The 27,419-nt window shown below is 45.5% G+C and overlaps 2 protein-coding genes and 1 pseudogene across 4 annotated transcripts; 1 reads left to right on the top strand and 2 right to left on the bottom strand.

The window, feature by feature from the left end:
- Positions 1–1,289: 1,289 nt before the first annotated feature.
- LOC311359391 (putative G-protein coupled receptor 173 pseudogene) lies at positions 1,290–2,501 on the bottom strand (annotated as a pseudogene). The gene has a single exon. The product of its transcript is annotated as a putative G-protein coupled receptor 173 pseudogene (transcript).
- Positions 2,502–5,519: 3,018 nt separating this feature from the next.
- On the bottom strand, positions 5,520–12,976 carry LOC311360077 (protein phosphatase 1 regulatory subunit 3A). Of its 2 annotated transcripts, XM_084480167.1 has the most exons (5): positions 11,874–12,976; positions 9,581–9,615; positions 9,237–9,322; positions 8,890–8,916; positions 7,686–7,825 (listed from the first exon to the last, which is right to left on the bottom strand). In XM_084480167.1, the coding sequence occupies exons 1-4, from the start codon at positions 12,737–12,739 to the stop codon at positions 8,890–8,892; spliced, it is 1,014 nt and encodes a 337-aa protein (XP_084336293.1). In that variant the 5' UTR covers positions 12,740–12,976; the 3' UTR covers positions 7,686–7,825. The 2 variants fall into 2 exon arrangements, with proteins under 2 accessions (XP_084336292.1, XP_084336293.1); XM_084480166.1 differs by lacking the exon at positions 8,890–8,916 and having other exon boundaries at positions 5,520–7,825; positions 11,874–12,969.
- Positions 12,977–13,699: 723 nt separating this feature from the next.
- On the top strand, positions 13,700–20,841 carry tspy (testis specific protein Y-linked). The gene is made up of 7 exons (XM_084479581.1): positions 13,700–15,014; positions 15,278–15,355; positions 15,473–15,584; positions 15,702–15,856; positions 16,363–16,439; positions 16,955–17,166; positions 19,453–20,841. Exons 1-7 carry the CDS (start codon positions 14,109–14,111, stop codon positions 19,632–19,634), a joined length of 1,722 nt encoding a protein of 573 aa, XP_084335707.1. The 5' UTR covers positions 13,700–14,108; the 3' UTR covers positions 19,635–20,841.
- Positions 20,842–27,419: the final 6,578 nt, after the last annotated feature.

Genomic DNA, 27,419 nt, shown 5'->3' with positions numbered 1-27,419 from the left:
CACACACACACACACAAACAAATATCATAGAAAAAAGAGCCGAAATATATTAATCCCTACAGTCTGTACAATATTAAATCAAGTCATATTTCAAAATAGTGTCATCTGCTCAACATGTATAGTTTACAAACAAAGGAAAACAGGCATTTTTTTTATAGTACAAATAATCCTGACCCTCCCGGAATGAAGTCCAAAAACATCAAGCGTATTAGGGCTTTGGGCGCATAACCGCTTCGCAAAATGTTCCAAGAATGTCTTTTCCATCTCATGTTTTGCAGTTTCCTCTGAAACCTATGAAAAAGGCGTTAGGGTTAATATTAAAGAATCCATTCGTAATTCTGTGTTATTGTATGTTGTGTTTCCCCATCTGGAACCACATTAAAAGAACATTCTCCATTGAAAGTCCACTGACACATTTATTGAAAGATTTTCAGTCCGCTGTGTATCTCTTGAGGCTCAGGCCCACCAGCGACGCCTAACTATACAACATGACCCTCTGAAATAAGGCAACATTATATTAAATGGTGTCTGTCATACTGGCTTGGTATTGATGATTGTTTTTCCATTGATCCTTCATACATATTGGTCATACGGTCCGTGAAACCAAATTTACTAATTTATTTTTTTATTTTCCCTCTCTGCTCATTTTTCAAACACAATCTTATTGGTTCATTTCAGTGAGATCTCAGCATTCTTTATCAAAATCAAGAAATCAGACATTGACACTTTATCAAGGTGCATCGCGTTTACTGCCCAGGCTCCTCTCAAACATAACTTACTATAACTTAACTCGTACATTTGACTTTTTTTTTGGTTAATGTAGTTTATCTTCGTGAATTATTATTTTGTTGTTGATGTATTTGATCTTGGATGTTTGCCTGGCCGCCTCCTCATCACATGATGCAGTAGACCTCATCACATGATGCAGTAGACCTCATCACATGATGCAGTAGACCTCATTACATGATGCAGTAGACCTCATCACATGATGCAGTCAGCCTCATCACATGATGCAGTAGACCTCATCACATGATGCAGTAGACCTCATCACATGATGCAGTAGACCTCATCACATGATGCAGTAGACCTCATCACATGATGCAGTCGGCCTCATCACATGATGCAGTAGACCTCATCTCGTGATGCAGTAGACCTCATCACATGATGCAGTAGACCTCATCACATGATGCAGTAGACCTCATCACATGATGCAGTAGACCTCATCACATGATGCAGTAGACCTCATCTCGTGATGCAGTCGGCCTCATCATGTGATGCAGTAGGCCTCATCACATGATGCAGTAGGCCTCGTCCTGAGGCAGGTTTTGTTTAGTCCTCCAGTAGGTGGGCAGGTGGGCTCTCAGCACCTTCCTCAGGTCCTCGTTCAGCAGGATGCAGAAGATGGGGTTGACGCCGGCCTGGGCGAAGCTCATCCACACGGTGATGGAGAGGTACCTGTGTGGGATGGCCCAGGACGTGACAAACACCCTCCAGAAGCAGGCCACGATGTAGGGAGCCCAGAGCACCAGGAACAGCAAGGTGATGGTGTAGAACATCCTGCCCAGCCTCCTCTCTGACCTCACTTCCTCCATCCCCAGCAGGCGTCGGTGTTGATTGTGTAAATTCTGCCTGATGCCCAGCAGGGTGGGCGGCATGGGCCCGCGGCCGAACCCGGCGATCCAGTTGGCTGCGGCCTGGCCGGTGGCTCCGGGGCCGTGGAAGGTCCAGTTCTGGCTGATGGCTGGCACCAGCTGAACCGGTTTCATCTTGCGGTGCCGGTACTCGAAGAGCAGCAGCTTGGCGTAGAAGCCGTGGGTGGCCAGCACCACCACGGCCAGCATGAGCATGAAGCCCAGCGTGTCGTTGGTCTTCAGGTAGCGGTGCTCGAAGATGCACTGGTCCTCGTCCTGGATGAACTTGTACGTCCCCACGTCGAACACGGGCGGGAACGCCATGGCGATGGCCAGTGTCCAGACCATGCAAATGATGGCCGCGCAGGTCCAGATGGTCATGCGCTTGGCATAGAAGCGGTGGTGGGCGATGGCCAGGTAGCGGGTGACGGCCACGCAGAACAGCATGAAGGCGGCGTGAAAGCAGAACAACACGGCCATGAACGCCACCACTTTGCAACTCAAGGCACTGTAGGTCCAGGCGGAGCCGTTGTGGACCGACACCAGGACGAAGGGGAAGCAGGCGGCGGAGCGCACCGCGTCGGCCAGGCACAGGTCCAGCAGGAAGAAGTAGGGGGCCTTGTGCAGCGCCCGGTCCCGGAGGACCAGCAGGGACACCAGGAGGTTCCCCGCCAGGCTGACGCAGATGATCAACCCCAGGAAGATCAGCTTGAAGTAAGCGGAGACATCCGAGGCCGAGATCCCTCCGCCGCCGCCGCCGCCGCCGCTGCCGCCGCCGGTGCTGCTGCCCCCTTTGGCCAGGCCGCTCTGGGAGGCCAGCACCGCCAGGAGACTACCAGGCCCGTCGATGGCGAAGCTCTGGTTAGCCATGGTAACCCGGTGCCCCACCGGAGCTGCGGTAGCGAGGGATGGAAGAGCCCCTGTTAAACCCCACCACTCCTCCTACGGCTGCTGATGGTCGCTCCCAAGGCTCTCGCTGTCTCTTCTCGCAAAGGTGGGGCTGAGAGGAACTACTCTACGCACAGACTCATGGTTCCTCTGCGGCCAGGACCTTACCACCTGTGAATGTGGGGACAGAGAAAATAGATAAGATTACAAAGGTTTTCCACCTGAAGCGTGGAAAACGGTGGTCAGACATGTTGGCTGTGGCTCTGATAGAATTAGGGGGGAGGGGGGGGGGGGGAAAGGAGACCATGCCACGGCTGCAGAGAACATTGTGTCGGCTATAGGCAACATAGAGGAGCGCTTCGCCTCCCTGTTCCCTCTATGACTCGGATCAGATCAGCAGCTCTACAGCATGCCAACTCCTTGGCTCTCACAGTAATTACCTTGCCCGTTGCTAAGATACACCAGCTCACATACTTTGTGCAAGTGTGGGTGTTTGAGTGAATGCATGGGGGTGTACAGGGGGCTGGAACAGACAGAGCACAGCCGACACAAGGCCTCATGTCCAGGAGATACTCGTGTTGGAAATGAGAAGAACAACAACGGGGCGAACCGTTGCCTAATATCCAAGCAGAACTGTTGATTATCTATGGAAATAGATGGTTCAACGTTTTTCTGGTCAAACACCATGATTTAATTTCACAAAAGGTGATCATTAAAATACACATCCCAGCACAGCCTTCACGTCTTCATCTCAGAAATCCCAACGGGGTTGCCTTCTGTCAATGTGGGAAATAATACAAAGATCTAACGTGAACACGTATTCTAATCATGCGAATACATACAGTGTGAGGCCTGGTGGGCCCTTAACAACACAGCAATGTGAGGAAACACATAAACAGGTGGCACTGCACAGTGTCTAGTTTACTCTTCTTTTATATTGTATGTATGCTTGCGTGTGCTTGCGTGTGTGTGTGTGTGTGTGTGTGTGTGTGTGTGTGTGTGTGTGTGTGTGTGTGTGTGTGTGTGTGTGTGTGTGTGTGTGTGTGTGCGCGCGTGCGTGTGTGTGTGTGTGTGTGTGTGTGTGTGTGCGTGTGTGTACGTGCGTGTGTTTTCGCTCGCGCGTGTGTGTGTGTCCGTGCGTGCGTGCGTGTGTCTCAAATGTTAAATGGGACTACCTACCTCTCATCCCTTTATTTGGTCCAACGAACGGTTCTAAACAGTAACAAATGATCCCCAACGCCTCTGTCCGATGTTGTTCGAGTTAGGAGAAAAACTGTGTTTCAGCCTCATGCTCTCGGTGTGCTGTCAAGCCAAAACAACACCTGTTATCCATAAATCCTCCTCCACGGCACAGGGCTATACTGAACCTAACGCATTACAGGGCTATCTGATCATCCACAGCTGATCACCAAACAGAGATATCCAGGTTATGGATGCTGTGGGTCTCTGTGAAGGTAGACGAATATTCACAGCCTCCCTTTTCTCGGTTTCAGATAGCGAAGGAGGAGGATGTGTTCTGGATTTTGTCCCCGTGTAACATCCTCTGATGATAATAAAAGGCGATTTCGTGTAGCATCACGTCGAGGATATCCAGATCGCAAATAAAACCGACGATGACTGGAACATACGCGGGGGAAAAAAATGTTTTGTTCATATATCCAAATGATGTCAGATTTTCAATGCTTATTATAACCCACCCACCAACGTTATGAAAAAAGATCGCGCATCCTCTTCGTGGATACCGTCCTGGTAGACTAATGACAAGAGAACAATTCGTTTAGAGACACAATGTCCTCGGTCAATGCCTGTTTTTTCATATTTCACATCGAAGGCAGTTGATGTACGCGGAACAGTAATGTGCAGTCTTTGTTTTGCTCTCCAAGCGAAGGGAGACAAAGCTTAATAGTCCATAATAAAAATGTCCATCACCAAAAATAGAAAGAATTCGCATGAAATCCAGCCTGGTCACTTGCAGTTCTGTCTGAGGAACCCTCCCGAAATCTAGATAAAATCAAATATAATTATAGCTAGATTTAGCGAATTATTTTTTGAATAATCCCAATTATGGCTGCTTGCAAGGGAGCAGCTCGCACATTCGCGGAATATGTCGGTTGTGTTCGGAGATGGGAGCGCTGGGGCGGGGGGGGGGGGGGGGGGGGGGGGGAGAGAGAGAGATGCCGGGGGCTGGAGGGGAGACAGCGAGAATAAAAGCGTAGAAAAGAGAGCACCATCCACTGCCCTGCTGCTGCCTGCTGGCCACGGGGTTTTAACTGTGACATATAGTATAAAGTGGTAATAACATCCACACACATAAACGCATGCATGCACGCAGACCCACACACACACACGCACGCACGCACGCACGCACGCACACACACACACACACACACACACACACACACACACACACACACACACACACACACACACACACACACACACACACACACAAACAGTTAACCATCATCATCCTCAACAACAACAACAACATCATCATCAGTACATTCGTAAATAGCGTGTCCTGCAGTCGACCGTGTAACATTTCAACGGGTTTTCCTAGGGAATCCTCGATGACTGAACTCGCTGACTGTTTCTGTGTGGCCTGCTCTGTAATATAAGCCTGTGACTTCAGTGCAATGCGTGACCTTTGCACGATATGTTAAAGGTTCATTTTGACATCCCTGGACTCTGTGACACTGACTGCAGCGTCAGGAGAGGCACAGGGTTAGTTGAGGCCATTCAACTCCTTTCATTTACCTGTGATTTAGTCTACACGTTTTTTATTTAGAATTCCAGTGCCATTTTTTATGGGTGGTGTGGGCAGCTGGTATCAGTGAAATAATAACAGCAGCAACGATGCAAACGATGGCAGAGTTTACCTCAACATAACTATATTCACATAAGAATGACTAATGTTTTGGATGATTGCTGCAGTGATTTCCATAACCCTTATGGGAATTAAAAGGACAGTGAAAACAAGAAGGTACAAAAGAGACAGTATAATATATAATGTAAACCTTTAATATTCTTTGGAGTAGGCCTATGAATCATGCAAAACCAAAAATATATGTTAAGGTGATATGTATTTGGCACAGTGGAAGGACGTTGTGAAACATCTCTGACATCATTCTGATAATACAAAAAAAGAAACACAGTGCAGTTGTGCCATCAAATTCAAGTGATTGTTAATGCCTATATGTAATAATAAGTTTTTATATAGATGGGTGTATATTCATGACTGACAATGGACTTTGCAAGTGTGACAACCACAGCATTTCATTAGATCGTCTTTTGTTCTTCTTCTGATCAGTGTCTACTTTAGAGAGAGAATTGTTATATTATGATGAGTACAGATAAAGCCCTGGTATCACAAACTAGTCTGTGTTAACAACATGACAAGTCCTTATAACACATGGACCATAAAAAAGGTGCACCTCATCCGAACATCCTCACACATCACGTGCTACTCGTTTGCTTCTTAGGAGCCATGAAAACAAAAACAAAAACCTTAATCACTTCCCCCGAAAGCCCTAACCTGACGTGATCAGAAAGAAAAGTGCAGACAAAACAAGTCCCACGATGAACAGGGAACTGGGGTCCGTCATCACCACGGAGATACAGATCACACTGCCCAGGAAGATGATGCTGAGCCTCAGGTTTTTCCCCACCTTACACCTTGGATGCGAGGTTAACGGCTCGTCGGCTTTCAGCGAGGTGTGGGGCTGACACGGCGCCGATGCGTCGGAGGGTATTTCAGGCGGCTCCGCCACCTCTTTCTTGCCTTGCGTAGCCTCACACACGTTAACGTCTGCTGTCGCCGAGGTGTTTGAGTCTGCCGCTGCATTTGATGCTGCAGCTTGTTGCTCCTCTCCCAGAAACACCTGACGCTCTGCTTGGGGAACGCAGGGAGGAGACGTGGCTGTGGAATCCACTGATGGCACGCTACCAAGCTCACTGGATCCGATTGAAGGAGGAGCGCCGTAGCTAGGGGGAGATTCTGGAGCTGTGGGAGTGAGATACATATCTGAGCTCACTAAATCAATGGCTTCCTCTTCTGGTCTTTGGCTCGTCTCTCTCAGGGTGTCAAATGTGTCTCTAAATATCGTATCGGGGTCAACCAGCGAGGTCTGTGTTGCTGTCGCTTCAGAATCAGACGGATATGGAAAGTTGTTTTTTACTGATGTGCCAAGTTCAAATGGGTTGTCAGTATTAGTGCTTTGGTTCGTTAAGCTTTGTTCTCCATTGGTCTTAGCGATGTGTGAACGCGACGTTGCTTGTTGGACCTTCTCGTCCTCCTCTGATAATGTGGCAGCGTCTCCTGATATTGCTTCTTCTTCATACGCCCAATCGGCCTTTGTGTTTTGTTCTTTGTCATAAGGATCGTCTGAATGGCTCATCAAGACAGCCTGTGTCTCTCCTCTCTCCTCCTCTCTCTCTACGCTAAGCAACTCCAACTGCGTCAACAGGCATGAATGTGCTTCACCAGCATATGTATTCTCCACTTTTGTGGTCATAGATGTCTCCAGAAAGTCCAAATGTTGAACCTTGGAAGGTGGTTGCTCAGTTAGCCTTTCAGACGCTGCAGGCAGCTGTGTGTTAGGTGTGGGTGGAACATCTCGAACACAGGTGTTGTTCAAGCTCTCCAATGGTGCCATCTGTGAGGTTTCCTCCTCCGTCTCAAAGAACCTCCAATGGCCTTTAATGTTATGTATGTCCGGTGAGATCTCATTTCGGGGGCTACTTTCAGATGTGCGCTCATCGGATTCTGAATCGAAACATTTTCTTTTTTCATCGAACAAGTCTATCTCTCCTCTGGAAAAAGTTTGTGCTAGCTTGACCTTTCTATCTCCCAAGGTCAACATCTCTACTTCATCATCCTCTCTACTAAGACGGCTGCTGGCCTCCATGATAGGGGGGTGAGTAACAGTGAACGGTATAAGTTTATAGAGGGCAAAGCTGTCTTCGCCCTGCTCCTCATCTGCTGCCAGGGAGCCGGTGCTGGAGCCCGGTGTGGGAGGCTGAAAGGGGGTCGGATCGTTCTGCAGTGCGGAGCGGCTAATGGCTTCTACTAAACACTCTGAAATCTGGTTGACCGATTCACAGGGGACTGAAGGTAGGGAGTGTGACTCACTGGACTGAGGTGCTGTAAGGACTGGAGATAAAACATGTACTGGTTGGTCAGTTGTGTTACGACAAGACATGAAAGGTGATTGGTGGGGCATACTGGCTTCATCGCACTGTGAATCGTCAAGAGATCGGAGCTCTTGGTTGGGTGACAGTGGGGCACCAGATGGGTCATCGGCAGTCTGGGAAAACATGATAAAATAACATTAACATCCATGACAGGGTCACGGTAACATTCCCCAAAACACATTAAGATTATACACAGACTGACAAACAGCATTTTAATGCAGAAATGCTTTTGTGTGGAGTACATGCTGACGTAGTGAAACTGAGAGTGAATACGAATAAGGCAATACAAACTTGGAAAATTGTTACAGGAGTATAATAAAAAAACATCTGTAAATTGCTAGATACCAAACATTTGATTTCCAAATATTGCACTAGTAATGTGAATTCATACCCAAAAGGAAATAGTGAAGACAATTAAGTTTAAGATTTACTGTATCTTCCCCAGTTTTGTAATTCAGCTTTTCCCAATATTTGCAATTTACGTGTGAAAATATGTTAACATTAGCTGTGAACATGCTCCCTGACATGTGGTAATCCTCCATTATAGCAGCTTAACAGCTGGTTCCCTCAATGGTATTAGGAATCGAACCTGACACCACAGCTATCAGCACTTTCATATCCTCATTTTCGGATAATTCCACCCCATCATTGTTTCTCACTTTCTTTTAACATAACACACAATATGTACAATATGTACATGCACACTAGACGTTCAGCCATTCATACATATTCATACATTACATACAAACATGTCATACAAACAGCTATGAGTTTCATGAGCCAATAGATTCATAATTCATGATTGATAGATTAATGATTAATGATTCATATATTTATGATTCAGTTAGTGGTCAGTGGGCAAACAACTTTTTCAGGAACATATTTGACACTATATTGTAACCATGTAGCACATTCAAATCAACCAATATTAACATTATATGACATAAAATTAACATTAATATTAACAAGAAATCAGGGAACACTAAGTAAAGTTATTGAGCTCCATAATGATACAATACATAGAAAAACAACCACAAGGCACCATGAACATACCACTGAGTACAATGAATCAAAAGAGGCGTTACATCGTGACTGCTAGCGTGAATACATTCACACACTAGTAGTCACGTTGGACCACGAGGCTCCCATGCTGTAACGGCTAACAGTAAGATATTACCTAAACCGCTGCAGAAGCTTCTATGAGCTGTGGACAATACAAATTGTTAAGGAAATGGACATTGGTTGGTTCCATGAACTGTACTGTGAATGAATGACCGAATGAATGACTTACCTGGTCTGCTGAATTCAAGTAGGATGGGATTGTATCAACAACTGCATGCAAATCCATATCATTCTGAATGTATCCCACCATTATACATGCATTGCATATAACATAAAGAGCTAATCTTGACTTTTTATTTTTTTTTTCCAGGTAAATATTTGTTCAAAGACAAATGGAATCATGTGGTGCACCTGGATGTTGTTATGATGAATAGTTTTGAAAGGTGTGTGCTCTATTCTTACCTCCAAGTCAATCTCTGGATGATTGATAACTGGGCAAACAGGTGTAGGCCTGACATGCTCTTGTTGGGAGGAGGTGCTCAGGTCCTCTGCAAATACGAAAAAGCACAACAAATGAAGCTTCAAATTAAAAGATCTACATTGATTATACACCGTACCACTCTTAATGGTAGTGCAACATTGTGCATGTATATGTAATGATACTTGATGTCTATGATGTCTATGATGACTATGAGGCATGCATATGGATGCATTCATTATTGTAATGCTATTTGGTAACTGCAACATTAAATTAGTTTGATTGAATCATTTTATATTCATGCAATTACATTGAATCTGCAATATACCTTCATCCATATGTTGTCTTCCATCATTGTCCATACTGAAACAAAATTGGAATATTATGGTTATCAGAATATACATTTTAAAAATAACCTTTTAACAAAGTGCTAAACCCAATGTATCTGTTTGTAACTTATATTATTCTCCAAAATACAGAGGTCTGTGAAGGATCATGATAATTATTCAGTTTATTTGCTTTGCTTTCATGTAACAAGGTAATTAGCCTTGTTTGGCAATCTCAAGTTATGCTGTGATAAAATAGCATTGTCCTTTCTAATTGTGCTCATAACCTCCTAATTAACACATTATGAATATTATGTATGAATATTACATCCTGGACGGGCCTTTTGTACGGTGTACTTTGCAGATTTCAGTTATTCTATGCATTTTAGCACCAACAGCCACTCCGTGGTCTACAGGCCTGTGGTTCGGCTTCAACTATGGTTCGGCTGCATTCTGATCACTGGTGGTGCTGTGGGATATGAGGTAGATGTGAATAAAGGACTTTATTCATACATACATCGATTTTCGTACAGAGAGTGTAAGAAGTGGGCATACGGTTTATGGAGCCTGGATACAGGGGATTTGCAGCTTGCCAACACCCAGCTAGTTTGTTGAAAATCTAACTTTTTGGAAATAAGGTTATTTTACACTTACCCATAGTCAAACGAGAAACACTGCAAAGTTTATATATTTTTATTTATCACCTCAGTGCTTGATTGGACAGAGTTAGCATTTGACCAAGTTAGCCCAAATAAATGGAAGCAGGTGAGATGGACAAGCTTTGTCAGTGAAATGAGGGTAGAATACACCATTCCACCTTTTCTATAGTAAATATACTTAAGCGATTTCACTCTTGTCTCTGTGAAAACTAAATCTTGATGCATACTCAACTTACTGACTGAGCTATGTTATCTCACCATATTGCTTTTGGCTAACTAGGTCAAATGCTAACAAATGTGAATCAAGCGTTGGACTGATTATTATTATTATTTTTTTTAATAACTGTATTCCCCAAGTTTGGATCTTCCATGTGGGAATTTGAAGTGCAGTCTGAAGCCCGACTGCACCAGCACTTACAATTGAAGTTCATGATAAAGATGTATAGATTGGTTATTGAACGCTCAGTAGAGGATATTATATTGAATATTTACAAAAACTAGTTTTTAGTTTTCTTTAGATACTGAGTCATTTCAATCTCTTCAGTATATTGGTGTTAAAGCAAAGGCAAAAGCAAACATGTGAAGAGATACACAAATAGAAAGCTTAATAATCCCTGTTGGTGCATCCTAAATATACAAAACACTTGTTTACATAGTGACGTGCATTTCATTCTAATAAAAGGTCTACTGAAGATGGTGTATTACTTCTTAAATAGAAATCAAATCCATGTAGGATTGTTTGATTTTGGTTGACTCCTCCACTATGCCACCACTTGACACGTGACAGTCGTATTCTTAACCCTTAACACACTCTGACCTTCTGCGGAAGATGGGTCATGTAATTTTAACCGGTAGGCCTACCCTCTTACTGTTCACTTGCTAGTTGCTACACTAGAAGGATCGTCCATGCTCTCTCATTGTCTCATGCTAGTTTGGTGTGAGTAACAAAATTGTTATCATGCATTTTAATGTTCCCCTGTTGAGTTAACTGCAGAACACACAGGGCTGTGTGTTTTCAGTTGAAACTGCACTAGCCAGACGTCCCTTTATCAAGGCCACTGGTAGTAAAGGTCAGGGGTAAGACTTATCGCAGGCAAACGTCAAGTAGGAAAACGACACCTGCCCTTTGCCTATTTTGATCGCTGCCACACACCACTGGGTTGTGTACCATTTTCCACTCACCCCCACTCGTTTGAAGCCTTTGCTTTGGTGTTTATACAATTGTCCAGCTGCAAACCATCAACACATGTGGATCTTGAAGTTACTTTGTACAGTTGAACATTTACAATGGACATCAAGGCCTTGGCAATTGGATATGACTAGATCCCTGGAGCTATTCAGTTAGCTAAATCCAGCATTCAGTAGTCATGGTCCAAATTAGACTAACACTGCATCGCCCAATTTGGTCAGTTTCCTGAGCTTATGACGTTATTTTATCAATTTAATTAAATACACCATACAAGACGCCTTCAGCAGAAGCCTATTTGAGGGAGATGTTAGGTATCCAGTTATGATAAGTGTTTATTTTACCAACTTAAAACAACCTTGATATGTGTAGCCAGTCTTCAAAGCATTAGAAAAAGGTTATCCTTCTACTTCTCCTGAGCTGGGAATAAAAGGTGGCCATGGTATTTACCTGTAAAACTTAGGGGCTTTCAGGATCCCTCGTAATTCTTGTTTTGTGTCAGTGTTTACTGGAGTTAAATGATCTTCGTAAGACACTAAGAGGGTCACCACATAATTCATCTGTGAGTTGTTGGCCCAGAAGTCCCCATCAGAGGTTTCATAGCGAACAACAAACTCAATGCTGGAACCATGGGTGTCATAAGGTGAGGAGAAGGCCAACTTGAAACAGAACGCATCAGTCTCTCCATCACTTGACCCCTGGACATATTCAGCTGGATGATCGAAGTAGGTGGCCCAGTGGTCCATGGTGGACCTGATGTACACCGCTTTATGGTAGGAAATGTTGAGTACTCGTACGATCCCACTGAAGGCAAGGGGTTCGTTCTCTACGGGGGACAGCATTTCAACTTCAACCTTGCGTGTTTGAACAGCCTCTGCCAGGGCACTTCTCGTTGCCGCGTAGAATTCTGTGTGTATACGGTAGGTGGGCTCTCTTGCATGTGCAGCCTCCGCTTCAAACCTTGGGTCCTCTTCTTCATCAGAATCGAAGGCAACAAATTCCCTTACATCGACCAGATCCCCACCTGTTGTGTCAGCGAACGCTACCCTTCTCCTGGCTGCAGGCAAAGACAACTGTATACGCATATACTCGTCCGCCTCATCAAATATCGATTGGCCTCGCTTCCTTGGTATAGGAGAGCATCTCGGGATGAAATTAACTTCCTCGCTGCCATCGTCTTCGTCGTCATCATCATCAGCATCATCATCATCAGCATCCAGTGGGCACGTAGTGCTACTGTCTCCGTCTTCGGCGGATTTACCGTCTTTCACTGTGGTCAAAAGACCCTCTTGACTTGGAATTGTTAAGAACGACATTCTGCATTCGTTATAGGCCCTGTATGGCAAAGAAATAGCACGGCAACATTAATGTCTCCGACAACTATAAAATGAATGACATTGGCTCAGCGACGTCCATGCATCCAGACGTGTCTGAACGGGTGGTGGTGGTAATGTTAATCATGGCTGGTCCCCCACTGGTATAAACGACTATAACTTGTATTGCGCAGTTGCATGTTGTATGCCTGCTATGGCAGGGAAGGGAGCGACCTAATTTTAGCAGTGACCCACCGTCACTTCATGCCCCAAATGTGTCGTTTAGCTTGGTATAATCCTTCGACACCCAGAGTTTTGTTTGGTTCGTACACGCCCACTCTGATTCAACTCACAAAGCATGTGCCTACGATGTATTAAAATGAGCATAAATCTGCAAGGTCCACATCGGTTATGCTTGAAAACCACGTAGATGGTTAAAGTTCACTATGTGCGTCCCTCTTCGCATTATAGCCTACCTCTCAGCATGCATCTAGGGCTACAAGTTAATAAGTTAATAAAAGGCTGATAAAAAATTACACTCTGATATCCGTCATTTATTTATTTCCAAACACCCTTGAAATAAATATCTAAGTTTTGGAAAATGTGCCCATGCTAGCCTATATCTATAGAGCATCACCTGCCTTAAATGAGATCTGTCAGTTACATTTTGGAAAACGGACCGGATGGATGTGTCGATGACGTTTAAAACGATATCGATACAACTATGAGTTAATCGTTAACTTTATATGACAGTTGATTGATTATATGTATCATTAACACCGTCGAAGTAGCTCTAATCCTTTCCAGAATTAAAAGTACTGGTGGGCGCTACACCAGCGCTGTTCTTATTGGCTGATAGAAGGAATGTAAACAACCTCCTCTTGCTGATTGGCTGGAAGGTTTTAGCGCGGTGCGTTGCAGCCAATCAAAGAAATGTTTTTCTGTCACGTCGACGAACGGCGGTAGTAAAGAGAAGGAAGAAGGCAAATATAAACAAATACGAAGAGTTTATATTTAATCTCCAACATCTATGCATACCTTGGATATAATCGGACGTTATGTTAAGTATTCCTTGATTTTTTAAGAATATTATCATTCGTATTTTTGATGGTGCAAGAAGTGGACAACGTGAGCTGCTACCATTAGCCAGTTGTAACAACATTAGCCGAAGCTAGCACGTTCGCACGCAAGGCCGCGGACCAGAGGAGATGACTGCTTCCTGTACCATCTTTGTGAAACATGTCCTTTGGAAGGTTTGATACACATTTTATTTTTATAAGGCGAGTTAGCGTTAACCGTATTCTATTATAGAAACGACCCTTTTAGTCCAGCTAGCAGGGGACGTAGCTAGTTGAAGATATAACCAGCAAACATGAGTGAGTCGGTGGGGTGCAAGCAGTCGGAGGATTCTGCACCAGGAAAACGATGCGCGCAACCCGAGCAGGATGAGAGTGGCCCTACCCCCTGTAAGTCGACCAAAGTAACAGACACATCAAACGAAAAACCGTCAACTTCACAAAGTTGCACGAGCAAGGAAGTCGAACGCAAAGAAACTACCGGCAATGCTGCGATTACGGTAGGCCAAGGGGAACCCTCTTCTGCAAAACCCGACCAGACGGAAACGCACACGAGCGGTACCGTTGAAGCACATTCGTCAGATCTCCCGGGATCCATAAATGCACGAGGAGATGGTGGAGGACATGAGTGTCCTCCTTCAACTTCCATGGACCAATCAGATGATTCAGCGGCTATCGCGGCCGCTGAGGCTCTAGCCAGTCTAACTGCAGGAGCCGGAGAGGATAGTAAAAAAACCTCTTCATCATCCAACAAAGTGAAACGGGATGAAAGGGAGAGTAAAGTCAAACTTGGTGTTCGGGACTCCTTAAAGCAATCCTTAAAGACGCTGGCAGCTGCAGCAGACAGCTCCACGTCTGTGCACTGTGTGGCCAGAGGGGACGTGGAAGACATCCCAGACACAGAAGAGGAAGACCCCGGCACGACGCCGGCCTCCTCCTCCACGCCAAGCTCCTCTTTCCCCTCTGACAACGAGGACGACGAGGAAGACGGCGAGTGCGCCATAGTCTCCGTCAAGATGGCCCCTGAGATCCGGCAGTCAGTGTCCCTGCTGGCGCAGGTGCAGATGAGGCTGGAGGCCCTGGAGAAGAAGAGCGTCCGCCTGCACCAGCGGCTCGACATGAAGATGAACCGGCAGCGGCGGCCTCACCTGGACCAGCGCCGGACCATCACCCAGTCCATCCCGGGCTTCTGGGTCACCGCTGTATCCTCTCATAAGCAACAATAGCAACTGTGTGTGTGTGTGTGTGTGTGTGTGTGTGTGTGTGTGTGTGTGTGTGTGTGTGTGTGTGTGTGTGTGTGTGTGTGTGTGTGTGTGTGTGTGTGTGTGTGTGTGTGTGTGTGTGTGTGTGTGTGTGTGTGTCTGTCTGTGTGTGTGTGTGTGTGTGTGTGTGTGTGTGTGTTATTGGTTGGATTTAGGTGAATGTTTCCGTTTGTGTGTACATTTCCTTAACCTGGACGTGTCAGCTGTTGAACCACCCGCATCTCTCCGCTCACATCGACGAGACCGACGAGGACGCGCTCAGTTACATGATCGACCTCGAGGTATATCCACCAGACAAATATACTGAGTCAGACAGGCCCCGGCGTTCGGAGCGCCTCGTTGCACGTCACCGAGGTTTTTCTTTGAACTTGTTACCTTTACGTTTCGTTGTTCCGCAGATCGAGTCTTTCAAGAACAGCAAACTGGGCTCCAGGATCCGCTTCCACTTCAGGAGGAACCCCTACTTCCAGAACAACATCATCATGAAGGAGGTGCACCTCGGGATGGGAGGTGAGCGTCACTCAAGGGAGGGGGGGGGGGGAACTAGCTACGCTTTAAAAAAAAAAAAAAAAGTGAATAATGGCTAATATTCTGATTGGTTGAACATGGTGGTCGTCTCTCCTTCAGGATCCCCGGTGTCTTTTTCCAACCCCATCCTCTGGCACCGCGGGCAGAACCTGACGGTGCACAGCGACCCCAGGAAGACGCCGCACGGCGTGTACCAGACCTTCTTCAGCTGGTTCAGTGACCATAGCAACCCGGGCCGAGACGACATAGCGCAGGTGAACGAACGAACGAACGCCTTCACTCCACCACATAGCTGTGTGATGGCCCCAGTGGGATGTGGTTCAATGGGTAGACCATGAACACAGAATTCCCGCTGATCATTCAGGGTCAGCTAAAGTATATATTTTTCAATAATGGGACAACCCAGAGTGGTTTATTCCACTCATACCACCAATGCGCATGATTGAGTATCTTCATCTATAATTATTTTTTGTCTACCTAATCTGCTAAAATTTAAACATTGCGCAAATAGTTTTTGCGTTGTCAATGGAACATCTGGTCGCTTTTCTACTTGGCCGTCGTTAATGTTGGATATGTCGCTGACAAATTGAGGGACAATTGATTTCTGATTCATTACGCTGTTCATACCACACGGTCTACACAGTCATGGACGATGTCAATGTAGACCACGTTGTATGTTCGAGAAATTAAGCAACCATTCTGTATTCTGTTCTGCATTCTTTTGGGGGGGATAATAACTGACGTTTCTGCCAATGTCCAGATACTCAAGGATGACCTTTACCGGGACCCGCTGCGGTACTACCTGACCCCTCTGTGGGAGCCCCGCGAGAACGGCAGGTCCGCTCAGCTCTCTCTGTCCGCTCAATGTTTAAGAGACAATCCCAGAGGCTCTGGGAATGTCATGTCTATGGTTTTTATTTTGTTGTTGTTATTATTTATGGCTAATTATTTGACATTAGATTTCATGTCTGTCCACACACACACAGAGGCAAACGATTTTCCTGTACTTCCAGTTTCAGTGGTAGTTCCTCATGACCACAGTGAAAGAAAGTGTCGACACATTCCTTTACCAAATGTCCTGTTGTTCATCAGTTGCTCATTGGATGTGTCCCAAAGGGTGCAGAATAGTCTTGTGGTTAGGGTGTTTGACTCCTAGCTAAATGGTTCTGCCTTCAAACCCCCTAGGTCTCATTATCAACATGAATGCTTTTTCAAATAATTCACCGTACATGACTCCTACATGAACTGTTTTGTGGTGCTGTTGGGCAGTGTAATGGATCAGCCATATAGAGGGCTGGCTTAACCCATCACGATGAGGGTGATTAAGCCGCAGTGTTGTTCTCCTCCCCCAGTAGTGCCAGCGGAGCGAGGGCGGCGGACAACAGCAACGGGGACGACTGCGTGGTGATCTCCGACTCGGACGACGACGACGACGACGACGAGGAGCACAGTGACACCGGAGTGGGTCACCGCAGGGAGGAGGAGGAGGAGGAGGAGGACGATGACGACGACGACGACGATGATGAGGAAGAGGAAGAGGAGGAGGGAGAAGATAAAGGACACGGTTGGTAGCTTGAATATTATAGTGACGCTTTCCGGACTGCTCCGAACCAGCACCCCGGTTTCGGGCTGGATGATTTGTTGATGAATTTTTTTATTTGCAGTTTTACTTTCCTACAGTTTGTGAAAGGACAATCAGCATAGTTCTAGACTCTGTTTATTTGTTTTACCTTGAATAGCAAGTGAAGCAGCTGTTTCAGCTGGGATTCGAACACTTTGAAAAATACATTTTGTGCTGGGAGTACTGGGAAGGATTTACGCGTGTTACGATGTGATACTTTTAGTCACGTTGATGTGAAACTAGCTTCATAATGAGATGTTGTATATGAAACAGCCCCATGGTGTAATACTGAGAGATGTATTGAAATCGCTGCTCAGACAGAGCTCCAAACATCGAGACATACCACAGTTTTATACCAGTTGTCCTGGAAGCCTTATTCTCTCTCTGACATGATCATCAAAATCAAAGGCTTTTCCGGACTAGCTCCACACATCTGGACATCACACACACACTGTAGCGTTATACTGCACATGTCCAAGAAACATATCCCTCTCTCGGTCACCGCAGTCAACCGCTGCCCACACGGAGCGCTGCAAATCCACACACACACACAAGACGCCCCTTGTGTCCCTTTTTCGTGACGTGGAACAATATACTAACAGTGCGCGGGGGGTTGTGGATAGATCTGCTACTAGCTTGCTGTCTGAACTGGGCATTTGTGGACGACGCCTGAGGCAGGCGGTTAGTAACATGTCCTTGGCAGCAGAACGAGCAAGTGAATGGCTGTGGGTAAGGAGAAAACTTCCTGGGGTGCAAGCTAAGGTAAGCCAGCTGACTAATGTGCTAACGTGTTTGTTTGGTCAGGGTTAGGGGTAGGGCTAGGGGTACGATGCAGTAAAGAGACTATTTAGATGCATTAAATGTGGCAATGTGGTGGCAGCATAGAGGGGGGTTACTCCAGGACGCTGGTTTTATTGTTAAGCCCTCAGGAGGTGTCGTGGGCCTAACTTAACGAAACAGCGGCGAAAGAGGGTGCCCACTTGATAACCCCAATGACATGCTGCATACTGCTGTTAGATGGGCCATTTGTCTTGTGTTTTTCACCATTGGTTGGTAGCTTAGTGGCCAGCGTGCTTGTAAGGTTAGTTTGGGCAGGGGCTTCTGAATGTGTTTTCCTTGGATTTTGGCACAAGGGATTATAACATCTGATCCTATGTATTAATGGAAAGAAAGGCACTAAGCATAGTGGAAAAAAAGCCCATAGGACTTTACTTCTGTTTTTGCTAAATTAGGTCTCCCATGAGGCTTTCTACTGTGATAAAATGGCATAGATTGACGATCATATAACATGGTATTACCATGTTTATTGGGAACACCACCAACTTAATCCCGCACTTGCAACAGAGACATGAGTGGAATGCCAGGTGTGTGTAGCACCGACAGATGTAGATGCCAGCTCAACCACAAAGCGCCTGCAAAAAAGCAGGTAACCTTGGCAGCAGCATTTTCAACCGTCATTCCTTATGACTAGAAAGGGTGGCAGGCGATCACAGATGCAGTGACACATTACATGGCAAAAGATATGGTCCTCATTTATACAGTCGAAAAAAAAAGGCTTTTATTAAGATGCTGCAAACGATGCACCATATATTTAGGTATTTTTAGTTTGTTAAGAGAAACTAAAAATATCTAAATCTAAAAGCCATCATCCATTGGTTTTAAAAGCATCTAGGTTTTATTTTTAGACTGAATCTCCCAGCCCTCCCCTGGTTTAATCAAAGTGGACATGCGAATGCATTACATGAATACATGGGTGTCATTTAAAGCAACTATTATTTAATAATGCATTAGTGTGCTTTAACAGCTTTTAGATTTAACAGGATTGTTTGGAAGGACTGGGGTATTAAACATGAAAAGGTTGTGAGTAGGCAGCTAAGTGCTAGTGGTTGGTCTCTGATAGAAACTGTTGGAGGCTGAACTGAATAGACAGGCAATATCTCCTCCTCAGATGAGAGCGTGGAGGAGGAAGGAAAGATTGTGATTGACTGTAAGTCGTCGCCCTCGCCCACAGTGCTGCCAAGGCTTCCCTTAACACAAACACAACGCCGGCTGGGAGGGGGAACTTTCCTGGGCTGAATTTGGTGTGGTTGCATTTCTCTCGTTGGTTCTCTTGCTAATGAGCTCCATCTGATTATTTTGGGATGGAGAATCCAATCAATCTCAGATCTTGTATTTATACATGCTTCCTGAATGACTTCCTAACCCAAGCCCACGTCTGCTCCTCTCTAGGCTCAGACTACAGCGACCAGGAGCCCAGGGAGGAAGAGGAGTTGTTTGGCGATAAAGACGAAGATGTGTATGTGGAAGATGTAGAAGAGTCACCTGGGGACCCGAAGGCCAAAGACCAGGAGGATGAGGAGGACATTGATGTCGACGAGGAGGGCGACGAAGAGGACGAGAGTAAAGATTGAAAGATTAGGAATTGTAACTCATTACTTATGCATAGGAATCCAGCCGTTGTTTAATACCCATGTTGCTTAGTGGTGTTTTTAATCCGGCATACCATAATAAAAGTGAAATGGCAATGCTCCCTTTTGCTTTTCAAAGAAATGTACTATACTTCATAGATAAATACACACAGAAGTGTAGTAATGGATTAAATGAATCAACATCCTCAGTTTTAATTTGGTAGTCATTGTATTAAACGGTAAAGTAGGTTCTACCAGGAGGCCTCTATGTCTTGGCACTTCATATTTTCCAAACAAAAATACTGCCAACGTTATTGGTAAACTGTTCACCCTATTTTACAAATGACAAGTAAAAAGTGTAAAATTGCTTTAGGATAATTTCAGATGTTGGCACCTTTTTCATGGCGAGTTGTGAACTAAAATTTGTTCTCAGGGATGACCGTAGTGGTTATATAATAGAGAGTAGTAATTAGGATCTTTTTCAAATGTTTGCTGTGTAATATAAGTGTATTCTACTGTAGTAACTAGAAAACCAAGGACGTTAGCCACATCTTTGTATAAGTCACACAAACACGCACACACACAAATACTCCCCTGAACAAGTTCTTAAAGAGGCACACTCATTTCTCTGTATTCTACCAATTGTGTTTGATGTTTTAATTCTGTATTATTTAATCATCTATTTGTCAGTGGGAATACCTATTTTGTACATCATTCTGGTTATAATTAAGGAATTGAGGATATAGTTAGGTTTTAATCAAATAATCATTGGAGCATGCTTTTGTAATTTTGTGTTTTTCTCTTATTTGTTCATCTATACTTTAGGAACTTTTTATTTATTTTACTTTTAACAGTGTGACTGTTCAGGCTAAGGTGTAAGTTTTGTGCCGCGCTCCAAATTCAGGCAGTGAGGTTTTGAGCCAGTTACTTCATGCATGGCTACAGTGTGACACACTGGTTTAACAGTTTCTACATTTCTATTTACTTTTCCTAGTGATAGATTTCTTGTAAATATTTTTTTCTGCACAGTCTTTTTTCACAGGCTGTTGATCTGTTTAAGCCATTACTAAATTTCTCAACTAATCTAGGATTTTACATGAAATTCATAATCAGAAAGTTATATTTTGTGTGCAGATTTTTTATAGAAAACTAGTTGGAAAAATATGTATTTTTTTTTTTTGGTTTGCTTTTTAAGATATATGATGTCCACCTTTTGATCAGACCTAATAAATGGTGAATTGTTGTAGCAGTTGACTTACTCAAAAAATTACAGCGAGTATTAGGTTCAGCATGGAGCAGTTGTAACAGGAGGCAGCCTATCCTGCATCAATGTTGTATTACACCGAGGAAATGTCCCTGCAGAAAATGCCACAAGATGGCAGAATAGAATATAATTTCCTCACCTCAGCCTGGTGGGAAAAGGTTTTGCACCTAAACACAAGAACATGAATTTTCCTTTTTTTCCCCCCTCCTTCCTCGAGTTACTGAGTAGACAGACCACAAAGCGTGGCTGATAATTGAACCCGTTTAACTATTAAGTTATAAACTACGAGGCAGTGACTGACAAGATTTGTTCTCAAGATATGTAACTTCCACATGTTTTCTTCCAGAAACGACAGAACGCCTTTCAGGTAAATATCACTTACATTTGATCTTTGATATAATGAGTGTAGAAACATCTTATAACATTTTGCATCATAACACAAAAAAAGATTGCCCCAGGGAGGACATTTTTGGACAGGCCTAGACGAAGTAGCAGAGGCGGTGTTGCAACGGTACACTTAAACCCTCGATTCCCCCTTTAATGCAAGGCTATAAATATTCCACCGGCAAAAACCTGTCCTGCTGCTGTAGTCCCTGTACCCAGAGGCACGCTGGCTCGGACGGGTTTACACTAATAATACTTGCCATGGGAAACATATGCTGAGGATTCAAGGATGAAACATAGACCCCAGCCCTATCATCCCCTGTGAATAACTCAACGCTTGTCTCATGCTTAGAATGAGTTTTCCGGGTTTTTTTTTATCATCGGGATGGGCTGTTGGGCCCCACCTCCGAAAGCAACGCGAATAGATTTTGATGGTTATGAATTCATAATGCAAGCCGGAGGGGGGGAGGCGGGGTCAGGTTCTGCACATATCGATCGTGACTAACTACGTTGCCCCCGCTGAGGCCCCTGCCGCGGTGGTTTTGTGGTCTCAGGGTGTTCTGTGAATGTAGGGCAACAGGAGCCTAACTGGATTCTCTTGTGTAAACTACACTCCCCGGTGTTGAGCTGCTGTTGCTACTGTACACAGATTTTCATCCCTGCCTTTATACCCTCTCATGTTTCCCAATCGGAGCTTCGTACCGTGGAATCCGCGAAGGGAACAGGTTATCTGTTAGACTGAAACAAGTGTATGAAATATGTTAAAGAAAAAAATGAAACAATCATTTATCTTACACCTGAGTGATTTTTTTTGGAAATGGAATCTTTCCCCCCCGGCAAATCACTGCCTCGTGAGTATGTAGAAGAAAAAGAGTAATGTGATAGGTTAAGAGACAGGGCCTCTTAAGTACCCGCTACCTGAGTTTGTGTCTATGTGTGTGGCTGTGTGTGTGTGTGTGTGTGTGTGTGTGTGTGTGTGTGTGTGTGTGTGTGTGTGTGTGTGTTTGTGTGTGTGTGTGTGTGTGTGTGTGTGTGGCTGTGTGCATGCGTGTGTGTGTGCGCGTGTGTGTGTGTCTGCGTCCATGCATGTGTGTGTGTGTGTGTACACAGGCATCAATGCATCCATCTACAAGCGTGCGCGCTTGTAAGCCTACACGTGTAACGCTTATCATCACAGACTCATTTATGCAATCATCTAAATAACACAACAACAGCGCCCGTACTGGCTCCACCGCCCTGCGTCTGCACGGGGCCTTCTAGATGAAGCGCGCCATGTGAACCGTGCACACGGTAAAATAAGGGCTGGAGAATAGAGACGGGGGGGGGGGGGGGGGGGGGGGGAGTATGATGGAGGGAAACGGATGAGTGGAATGATAAGCGCCGCTTTCAGGCCCCTGACAGATATGCGCAGCAGATGGATGTCTCTTATCTGGGAGATCAGAGAGCGCACGGTGACGCCTGGGCCCAGTCACAGAGAGCCACAATCACACCAGACAGATGAATAGAAACCCCCCCCCCCGGCGCTCACGCTGGGCACGGGCACGCCTCAGGCACGCCCGTGTGTGTGCGCACACACACACACACACACACACACACACACACACACACACACACACACACACGAGCACACACCTCACAGAACGAACCACACACACACACACACACACACACACACATGCGTAATGCAATGCACACATGCACAATGCACAATACACACACAAATCACACCACAAAACACATACACACACACACACACACACATATTTAGATGATTGCATGAATTAGTATGTAATGATAAGCCTTGTCTCCATGTGTAGGCTTTCTAGCTCGCACACTAATAGATGCATGCATGATTTATGTGTAAATACATTCATGTGCGCACGCACACACAATGCACACACGCACGCACGCACGCACGCACACACACACACACACACACACACACACACACACACACACACGCATGCATGGACGCAGACACACACATTGTGCCGGGTTCTTGAGATTGCCGAGCTTTAGTTGCCTTGTTGTCATTAAAATTCACCTGGAGCCTCAAGGATGTTTGCAAAGAGAAGGTTTAAAACAAAACAAGAGAGAGAGAGAGAGGAGGGGGGGGGGGGGGGGGGGAGAGGGGGAGAGAGAGAGCGATACACAAAATGTGTTGGGCCAGAAACAAAATGTGTTTTGAATGAAGCATCAAGGCTTCAGCTCAAAATGCCAAATGTGTGCAAATATTCTCATGCCAGAGCTTACAGACAGGATTTGTGCGTGCATGGCTGTATGATAGGTGTATTACTCTAGGCTATAAAGACCCAATGTAAACAGAGATAATAATGATAATGCTAATGATATTCCTAATCATCCCGGCGATATACAACCAGGCTCTGGACGCATGCTTAATTATCCCTTTGTGAGACATTTTAAAACATTTACAATTGTAGGTCATTAAAATATTGTATTGAGCACAATATTAGCACACCCATTCCTGGAGGGCATTGAAAGACAGCGAGTCATAACATTTGTACCTCTCTGGAGACGGTTCTGTCTCACTTACCATCCAGGCTGCTCAACTGTTACACTGTTACTGTCCTCCCCCTCCTTGTTATTTAGACTGAGCCATTCTTCAACAGATGTTGATTCCTACCGCTTCAGTTTATAAGGGAGAGAGCGAGAGTGAGCGAGAGAGAGACGCTGCGTGCCACCAGTCGCGGGTTCTCCGTCAGGCAGATGGTAACCGGCCGCTCCAGAGCACACGTGGCATGGCGTGTGTCTGCAGAAGGGAACCCGCGGCCCTCGCTGGTGTTGGAGCCGTAGCAGCAGGAAAGACACGGTGCCCATGTCTGTCCCGCCGTCCTCCCCCTGAGCGGCATTCACCTCCGGGGCCGGCAGCACGCTGCCCTGGAATGTCAGGCGCCGCCACGTACAAAGCGGCGTGCAGTCAGAGGACTGGTTCAGCAGCCGAGGTCTCTCTGTCTCTCTCTCTCTCTCTCTCTCTCTTTTGATCGTCAGCGGCGTGTGAAGTTCACGGGTGTCAGTCACACCTGACGGCACCTGCCGCCTTATCGTATGTCGCCATTTTGATGGTTTTCTGTTGTTGGTTCATGTCAGCACATTGGTATTTCTGTCAGATGGTATGTGAGAGAAACCTGGCTCAGACCGTGAAGTCTGAACCTGTGCACCATTGTTATATCATATTTAGTCATTCAGCAGAAACTTTTCTCCAAAGCGATGAACAGGCGGTAGGGGCTATGGGGCATCTTGCTTAACGGATGCCTTCAGGTAGATTGCGGACCCCCGGGGATCAAACCCAGAACCCTTCAGCAGGGAGCAGAACAGCCGAACCAGTACACCAGATGTTGTGATGTAATCTAGGCATTCCAAAATTGTGTTGCAGACACAATTGTGTTGCAGACACAAAGACGCCGATGAGCCATCAGGTATCTTATTTTAGGTTTGTTGATCCAGTGGTGATGGAGAGGAATATTCCATTGTTATGCAGCAGTCTGCATGCAGTGGACTGCATAACAATAACTGCACACTTTGATGGGCGTGAGGGCAGAGGGCCAGGGCCTTCGAGGTTCACCTGGCACAGCTCACCTCTCTTAAACCCGAGGCCCAGAGGTCCTGCTCAGAGCGGGGTTGAGAACCAGAGCCGATGGTTTTGGTGTTGTATATTACATGCGGTTAACAGATGCACCTCACTGCGTGTTACGTGGTATTGTTTTGTCATGGGTGAGATCAAACCCTATTTGTCCTTGGGCTGATTTCCTCAGAGTTAAGCCCCTGTCCACGCCAATGTCAAGGTGATAAACACGTGGTGTCTGCTATCTCCCGCCAGCAGGTCAAAGCGGAGCGGGGCGTGCGGCCGCTGAGATAAGACTATTGAGCGAAGGTTGATGTAAGGGGAGGGGGAGGCAGGGAGGGAGGGAGGGATTGAGTTTGCCAAGCGAGAAAAAGGGAGTTGGTCATTCATTGAGCGTCCACAGTCAACCCCAAACGCACACGGAAACGCGACCTCAGCACACACACGCTCCTGACTCACTTCCTCGGGTGGAAAGAGGGAGGGATGCTCACCGCGGCGGGAGGGAAGCAAAGGCTTCCTGCGGGCCCAACCTGGACGCCACTGGGCGTGTAATGACGGGACATCTGGCCCACTCTGAGGACCCGGGGTTACGGAAAATCTGCGGCCACAACGTCACAATTAGCAAAGGTAAAGTTAGACGGAAGTTAGAATTGCGTAGCAGCAGGTTCCTGCTGCGGCGGGCTGCTGGGAAACCCTCTCTGTGTGACTTTTCACACACGGCCATGTGACACACAGCAGCACCCTGCCGCCCGGCGCTGTGTGTGCTCTGCTCTCGGCGTAGGACCGTGGCACAGGATGGATCTGTGCTCTGCTTTTGTACGGGGGCCCTGACGTCAGAGCCAGCACCTAAACGCCAACGATAAAGAGAGGCGCAGAAAAAAAATGGGGCTGTTCAATTTCAAGCTTGCGAATCTATTAAGAGAATGGATGTGTTGTGTGTGAGACAGACCGCCACCCCCAGCCCCCCTTTGCCGGCTACTTTGTCACTGTTGTCCTGATCCCTGAATCCATCTTAGGAGGAATCTAAGGAATCTTTCAGGGCCACTACACATCTAGGTGCTGCTGAAGTGTAACTGTGAACAATAGTTTTTCTTTCCCTTTTTTTCTCCTTTCTCCTTTTTGTTAGATTGGACTACACTAGCTCTCTATCTAAAGTGAATCGCAACCGTTTCGTCTCATATAAATCAATTCACAAATGATCTATAGCCTAGCTGGAACATGAGATAAACCTTTTGTAAGTCGTTCTATATCTACTGAAAGGGTGGCAGTTGTGTTAATGTGGATGCTGTTCAAACACAACTCCCTATCTGTCTGTCTATTGAAAAATCAACAGAGGTATAGGCCTAGGTATATTGTCTTAGACATGCTAAGACGTTAAATATAAGAGATTAGAGACTACACACACATCTTAATAACGGTGTGTTTCTCTAACCAGCAGCAAGAGGGTTAATAAATCCCATATGGTGTACCAGGGGGTTTGATTCAGTGCTCCTGTGGGCCAACAGGATAGGGGCGGGTGGGGGCAGGACAGAAGGAAGAGACCGCGGGATATGCACACTCCAAACACCTGCATTTGTTCACTTGCATTTCAGCCTGTAACAGCCATGGGTTACCGTTAAGTCACTGTTGTAACGGTCATTACAACGTCGTATGTGGTTGTTGCCATTGAGACTTGAAGTTTTTTTTAGATCAAATCATCACAGTTCATCGGATCAAATGTTTTTTTTTTTTCATTCAATCAGTGGGTGTTGACTGAAAAGGCAACACATTTCAGCAGGGGATTTTAAACGTTTCGCCGGTTTTTCGTGGAGATTTCTTTTTCTGCAAGGTTTTCCTTTCTTCCATTTTATCGACGAAGTGCAAATCGGTCGGAATGTAGCAGGAGGCTGCAAGTTTGAATCCGCGATCAGCGACTGTGAAGCAGAAGGTAACCAACTTATTCAGACCTCAACCTCCCTAACTTTTCACACGTTTGTCCTCTTGTTCGTGTGGGCAACACATAAAGGACACTCGTTTTACAGCCCAGGTCTTATGAACGGACAGATGGCGTTATAGGTTGTTCAGTTCACAGGTCAATTATGCAATTATGGAGATGGGAAATCGTTTGAAATGGAGATACTGATAGGTCTAGCTCAACAAAGGACTCATTCTCCTGTTATTATCTGGTTTCTTCAACGTTTTATCAACGCAGATGAACCCAAAAGCCTTCAGTAAGTGGGCTCCTACCCCATAAACGCCTGAATTCACAACCTATAGAAACATAAGCTTGTTGCCCAGTGAAAATTATATCATTGTGACACTTTAAACTAGCAGATCCATTGTCTGGTTTCATTATTTGAATTAAAAAAAAACACAGTAGCCTACTCTGATTCATATCCTTTCCTTTGAAGCGTAATCCAACCTGAATAATTATTTGTCTTTCCAAAAACAGACATAGGCCTGGATTATAGCCTACCACAATGGTCTGACCGCTACACACACATTACATGAGTGTAAACAATCAGAGTTAGGCCCTACACGTTAAGAGGTTTCACATATCGCTGGCAAAAATCGATAT

The sequence above is a fragment of the Micromesistius poutassou genome (genome assembly GCF_964030765.1).
Source record: "Micromesistius poutassou genome assembly, chromosome: 15".
NCBI classification, from domain to species: Eukaryota; Metazoa; Chordata; class Actinopteri; order Gadiformes; family Gadidae; genus Micromesistius; species Micromesistius poutassou.
The sequence above is the reverse complement of the archived record's forward strand: the minus strand, read 5'-3'. Positions and strand labels throughout refer to the sequence as shown.

Coding starts and splice junctions, on each gene's coding strand:
- LOC311360077 (XM_084480166.1), bottom strand. CDS start 12,739: ATGTCGTTCTTAACAATTCCAAGTCAAGAGGGTCTTTTGACCACAGTG. Junction 9,616..11,873: donor AAAGCCCCTAAGTTTTACAG/GTAAATACCATG, acceptor ATTTTGTTTCAG/TATGGACAATGATGGAAGAC. Junction 9,323..9,580: donor AAGACAACATATGGATGAAG/GTATATTGCAGA, acceptor TCGTATTTGCAG/AGGACCTGAGCACCTCCTCC.
- tspy (XM_084479581.1), top strand. CDS start 14,109: ATGAGTGAGTCGGTGGGGTGCAAGCAGTCGGAGGATTCTGCACCAGGA. Junction 15,356..15,472: donor GTTACATGATCGACCTCGAG/GTATATCCACCA, acceptor GTTGTTCCGCAG/ATCGAGTCTTTCAAGAACAG. Junction 16,440..16,954: donor GAGCCCCGCGAGAACGGCAG/GTCCGCTCAGCT, acceptor CTCCTCCCCCAG/TAGTGCCAGCGGAGCGAGGG.